The sequence below is a fragment of the Drosophila subpulchrella genome, chromosome X (genome assembly GCF_014743375.2).
Source record: "Drosophila subpulchrella strain 33 F10 #4 breed RU33 chromosome X, RU_Dsub_v1.1 Primary Assembly, whole genome shotgun sequence".
Lineage (NCBI taxonomy): Eukaryota > Metazoa > Arthropoda > Insecta > Diptera > Drosophilidae > Drosophila > Drosophila subpulchrella.
Genome location: NC_050613.1, coordinates 26,925,151 through 26,931,042, shown reverse-complemented (window position 1 = coordinate 26,931,042; position 5,892 = coordinate 26,925,151). Strand labels below are relative to the sequence as shown.

The 5,892-nt window shown below is 45.5% G+C and overlaps 1 protein-coding gene across 1 annotated transcript; it reads right to left on the bottom strand.

Moving 5' to 3' along the window:
- Positions 1-2,407: 2,407 nt before the first annotated feature.
- On the bottom strand, positions 2,408-5,229 carry LOC119556713 (segmentation protein Runt). Its single transcript, XM_037869111.1, has 2 exons — positions 4,277-5,229; positions 2,408-3,847 (listed from the first exon to the last, which is right to left on the bottom strand). The coding sequence occupies exons 1-2, from the start codon at positions 4,992-4,994 to the stop codon at positions 3,006-3,008; spliced, it is 1,560 nt and encodes a 519-aa protein (XP_037725039.1). The 5' UTR covers positions 4,995-5,229; the 3' UTR covers positions 2,408-3,005.
- Between the last annotated feature and the right edge of the window lie 663 nt (positions 5,230-5,892).

Here is a 5,892-nt window from a genome sequence, read left to right as displayed (position 1 = left end):
AATGTAAATTTTCCATTGATTAAATGCGAAAATGCAAGTGGTGGGCTGGAAAAGTGGGGAAGAACTGGGAGTGGAATCATTACGGATGCAACTGTTTTCGGGAAAATATTTTGGGCAAATGCCAGGCGGAAAAATCCGAAATTCGCAGCTTCAATCGAATTCACTTGAATGGATGGAATTCCCTTAAAAATGTATTTGTGCTTCATTTTTTTGTGGAATTTTTGGTAGTGGTTTAAGTCACTTGTAAATACAAGTTTTCATAAATGAAATCGGGAAATTATTATGTGGTTGTTTTCTACTTACTCCCTTACTTAATTTTACCATTATACCTGGTGTATAAACCGAGGAATATTTATAATGATTTTTTATGAATTTTTCAAGAACCATTGAGGGTCGGGTTTTTATTGTGAGAATGTTAAAATGTTTTTTTTTCTGCTTACTCTTTGATTTAATGTTACCATAATAATTAATCATAACCTCTTGTAATACTTTCTATATTTTTGTTGTATATTTTTCAAGCACTATTGGAAAAGAGTTCCATGAAAACTCGTGAAGTCGTAAAAAAAAAATTTCACACTGAGGGTCATCTTGTAAATAAATTATTGAAGTAATCAGTTTTATCACTGCTAAGGACAAAATTAAGGGTTTCTTCTCTTCTTTGTTTTTTAATTATTTGTACCATTTATTAATTTAAAATTATTTTTTATATATTTTTAAAGCACCGTTGAGAAAGAGATTTCATGCAGCTCGTGAAGTAAAAATATATTCCGACTGAGAGACAGTTTTATTTTTGTCAGTAATATTAAATTGATTTTATTTTCCATTTACTCTTTGACTTATTTTTAAAGATGCCCTTTTGATATTTTCTTTATTTTCATATATTTTTCTAGCAGCATTGCGAAAGAGTTTTCCTGCAGCCCAGGGAGTTGTGAAGATAGTTTCCCAACGACAGCTCACCCACGGCGATTTGGCCAAGTGAGAAACCCCATCGTCCTGTCACCAAATCGAGGTCCTGCGACCTTGACCAATCGAAGGCAAGGTCGTAGTGGCAGGGGCAGGGGCAGGGGCAGGGGCAGCGGCAGCGGGACGACCTTGACGGCCCACAGAAACCAAGGTGTCGACCAGCAAAAGGAGATAACTCAACGCGACTGTGCGGTTAATGGCCCCGACAAATTTCACTGCGGTTGGCCAACTGCACGTCCCGCGTCCTGCATATCCGCATGTATCTGCCGGATAGGTATCTGCATCCGAGCATTCGAGCATTCGAGCATCCCGGCTACGAAATCGAGTTAGTTATGCCAATTAATGCGACAATTGTCGAAAAGCGAGCTCCTGCGGATCCAACGAGGTTCCCTAATCACCAATAATCCGCATTAATTGCCATCAATTTGGGCTTTGGCCATGTCCATGTCCTGCGGTCAGCAGATGTCCTTCGATTTTCGAGCACCACCAAGCTCCCACTGTGCAGTGAAATGTTGTCAGGGTTTCGGGAATGCAGATATCTTTGCCTTTCTGTTTGGGAAAAATGGTGAAACCAAACAGAAATTGTGGAAATAATATGGATAGAGTTTTATACACACCTCACAATATTGGAAAATATTTTTAGAAGTCTTGAGGGTTTCGAAAATCCAGATATCTTAATCTTTCTGTTTGGAAAGAGTTGTGAAACCAAAAAAAAAAGGATTGTGAAAATAATAATACGGATATATTTTCTGAATAAAACATTGGAAAATATTTTAAAAAATCATTATGTAAATTTAATATTATTATCCCTTTAAGTTAGCATTGGAAAGCCCAAGAGAGGTGGCTCTTTTTATTATAAGCCCATTATTCACCTCACAGTTATACTTCTCTCTTCGGGGGAAGTCTCAATCATTGTTTTGATTGATAAGAACAGAGATTCTCTAATGAAAGTGCCAGACACTTGGATTTTTCCCCCCAGCTGACAACCACAAAATAGTTCTTATCGATAATACTCGAAAGATAAGTTCAATTGAAAATATTAATTCGCGCGTGATTTTCCCATTACTTTTTGCGTTGATAATTCATTTTCGGAATTTCTCGCTTTATGGGTAATTCCTCGATGAACTTTATTATCTTCCTCTGATTAGAAGATGATTATTGTTTTAAATGGGGAAACCCAAGTAAATTTAATTTACTTTAATAAAAAGGCTTAAACAATTTTTGACCTTATTATAATAATAGAAAATCAAGTATTTAAAAATTTTAAAGTTGAAATAGTCCATTTTTTCTCTCGTTTATATTTTCTACGATTTTTACCTGAAAGAAAATGTTGCTGAAAATGTAAGAAATAAAAACAAATACTGAATATTTTTTGTAAATACTTTTCGTGTGTGATTTTTGTTTTTTATTTGGTTTTGTTTCAAATTCGATTTTTTGTGTTAGATTTCTTTTCGCGCTAAAACTTACGGCTAGACAAAAAAATTGATTTCTCGCTTAGACGACTAGTTAAACATAAAGATTAAAAATAGCTAAATTCGCGTATTATCCATCGAAAAAAAAGGTTCTCAAAAAAAAAAAGGTAGTAATGAGTGTTACAACTAGTTAGCTATGTACAAAATGTGTGTGTTTTCCATTTGTGTGGCTCGAAATGAGATTGAACTAAAGTTGGTTTCTTGGTAGAATTTTTGGATCTAGTTTTTTTAAGTGTTTTTTTTTTTCTGCTGGGATTTGTGGAAAATCCGGGTGAAAAACGAGGGCCTGTGGCTCAAACTCGCCGCACGATTTTATGAGTCCGAGCATAAAACTTCGCCGGAGTCTGAAGTCCAGGTGGAGTCCTGTATCCTTGATGATTTGCTGATGAATATCCTTGTATCCTGTCAACCGATGAGGCTGCTCCGTTTGCCGGCCGGAGGTAACTTATAACACTATATCACAATTATAATTTTTGCCCGCTTGCCGCTCTGCGCCGCCGCTGTTTTATCACTTTGTTTTTTCTGTTTTTCTGGTTCGACGGGACCCATTGGGAGCCCCCCATATCGTTTTTAGTAGGGCCGCCACACGGTCTTCTGCTGGACGGCGGCGCTCTTGATCTTGGTGGTCGTCTCCGGCGAGGATTGGCGTCCATGGACGACGGCTCCGGGGCCGCTCTCATGGTACAGGGGCTTCATGGCCGAGGGCGCCTTGAGGTCGCAGCGCATTCGCAGTGGCGCCACATCCAGGCTCTTGTCCAGATCGAACTCCGACTTGACCACATCGATCTGCTCGTCATCGGAGTCGCCATCGCTGGCGGACTGCTCGTGAATGGAGCTCGTCTCGATGGAGGTGTTCAGCTTGAGGAGCACATGCTGCTGGGTGGGCGAGGAGCTGGAGGGGCGCGAGGAGGCGGGACTGACATGGCTGACCACTGGTTCGCTGGCATGGTGATGCAGTGCAGCATTTCGCGCCCTCAGTCCCGCGGCGGCGGCAAAGTTGTACGGATGGAAGGCATGGGGCGTGGCGGTGGCCACCTTGGCGGCAGCTGCGGCGGCCACATGGTTGAACGGGAACTGGGGCATGGCATAGGGCGTGGCCGGAGCCGCTCCCGGTGGCGATGGCATCATGGTGGCTCCCTGACCCGCCGTCGGCGGATGCGGATACTCAGCGGGCTGCACCACCACTGCCGCAGAGGAGGAGCTGCTGGACACGGGCACCGCGGCGGGATTGGGATTGGGCGAGACCGACGAGGCCGAGGACTTGGCTAGGGCAGGATGATGCACCTGGGCCGCCTGGGCGGCTGCCTGGTGGCGGAAGTAGTCCGCATAGCCGTAGGTCATGTACGCCGCGTCCAGCCAGGCGGGATTCAGCATGAACGGATTGAAAGCGCCGGGATGGGGGTAGCCATAGCCTGGAAGGAGAAGAAAAATCGGGAAATAAGTAAGGCATGCGGTGTTGGAGCAAAGGTTTTTTTAAAATCGGGTGGAGGAAGGGGGTTTTGTGGGGCTGGATTGCCTTTAAAAGAGGGTTTTAGAAGGATTTTAGAAGGATTTTTAATGTGTAAATGAAGTTATTTAAGTATTTTTTTAAACTTGATCAAAAGAATTGAAGTTTGAAAGATCATATCATAAGATAGATCAAAGATCATAGATCATGTCATAAGAAACATTCGATTTAAGAAGTCTTTATAAAATATTTCGAAATACGTTGCGCATCTTTGAGATAGTCAAGAACTGAAGGATGTTACTCAGATGGTTTTTACTGGTATTGAAAGGCTGGTTTTTGGGGAAGTGGTTCGAACTGAAAACATAATGGAAACTAAAAAACTCACTTTGCTTACTTCTTGGCTCCCGCGGCCCGTCGACGGTCACCTTGATGGCCTTGCTGTAGCTGGCGATCTGCACCGGATAGGTGGCAATGGTGATGGTTAAGGTGAAAGACTTTCCCCGGCCAGACCGTCCCACGAAGCGCAGATCATTGAACTTGGCCACCTGGTTCTTCATCGTGGTGGTGCAGTTCCTCAGCTCGCCGCAGTAGTTCTCATCGTTGCCGCACTTGATGGACACCAAAGTGCCATCGGGCACATCATCCAAAGCGATCACCTTGAAGGCCCCGGGCAGCGATTTGTTGGAACGCCAATGGTTGGGCAGGGCGCTGCACAGGATCGAGGGGGAGCCCGTCTGGGCCAGCTCGCCATGGTATTCCTGCAGCATCTCGTGCAGGCTGGCAAACATGTCGGTCATCGAGCTGGGCATCTTGGCGGATGAGGAGGCGGTGGCGGAGGAGGCCGAGGCGGAGGCGGCGCCAGCGGTACCGCTCGCCGGATTCAAAGGACTATTGGCGGTGGTTGAGCTGGTGTGGTTCGTGCTCAGATCCGGCGTGGAGCTGCCCGTGCTGCTGGCCGAGTGGGTGCTGGTGTTGGCCAGATTCTGGCCGGGATTCGATTGGCCCTGTGACGCGGCCGCGGCGGCGGCGGCGGCGGCGGCAGCGGCGGCTGCTGCGGCGGCCAGGACCTGTGTATTGTTGGCCACCATCGTTGGACCCGCTGGCAGATGCATCTCGTCGTATCCGAAAGTAATCCTTTGGGGGTGTATCTATCTATCTTTTGCTTCTCTATATGTATAATTCACTTCACTTTTCTGTTGCCAGTGGGCCACTTGGAAAAAATTCGTTATGTGTGGTTTGTTGGGTTTTTTTCAAAATTTCGCGGTTTCGAATACTACGTTTTCGGTGTTTTCGAATACTCTGCTCTTCGAACTCGAATCGAAATCGATATCTTTCCTGTGCGTTCTCGACACGCTAAAGTCGCTGAGTGAACTGATTCTCTGCTGCGATCGTTGGCAGTATTTAAAGTGGAATGCGCTGCTCGCCGCCTCTGCCGGCGGCGCTGTCGGCGTCGGGCGCCCCGTCTCGCTCGCACGCCCCCATCTCCGTCCCGCTCTGGCACATTGTCCTGGGCGGTATGGTGGTGTGGTTGGCTACCTACGCACACAGGCGCGCTTTTAAGGGTGCCGGGGCAGGTATGTGTATGTATGTATGTATATATCGCTATATCGGTATATCGAGCAACCACCATTGCCGCCGCAACAACAACCACAGCAAAAAATTTCCCATTTTTCCATTGCGGTCTCTCTGTGTATGTGTGTGTGTTCGTGCCCGTGAGAGAGAAGTCGCTTGTTACTTGTGGCCAAAAAGGAAAAAAAGAAAATAATAAAAGCGGAAAAAAGGAAAATCACATGGGCGAGAGCGAGAGAAGGATGGCCTGGAAATTGCACCGAAGAAAAACTCAAAAAAGAAACACACCGAGACTTTTCCGCTCTCTCGCTCTCGCTCCCTGACTCGTTCCCCCCCTCTCTCTCTCTCCTTTCCCCACGGGCGGTCTGGAAAATGTGTGCGTTTTCCTTTTCTTCGTTTTGAATTTTTTTCCCGTTTTCCTTTTTTCGCCGCGCCACGCAC

Coding starts and splice junctions, on each gene's coding strand:
- LOC119556713 (XM_037869111.1), bottom strand. CDS start 4,994: ATGCATCTGCCAGCGGGTCCAACGATGGTGGCCAACAATACACAGGTC. Junction 3,848..4,276: donor CGGGCCGCGGGAGCCAAGAA/GTAAGCAAAGTG, acceptor TTCTCCTTCCAG/GCTATGGCTACCCCCATCCC.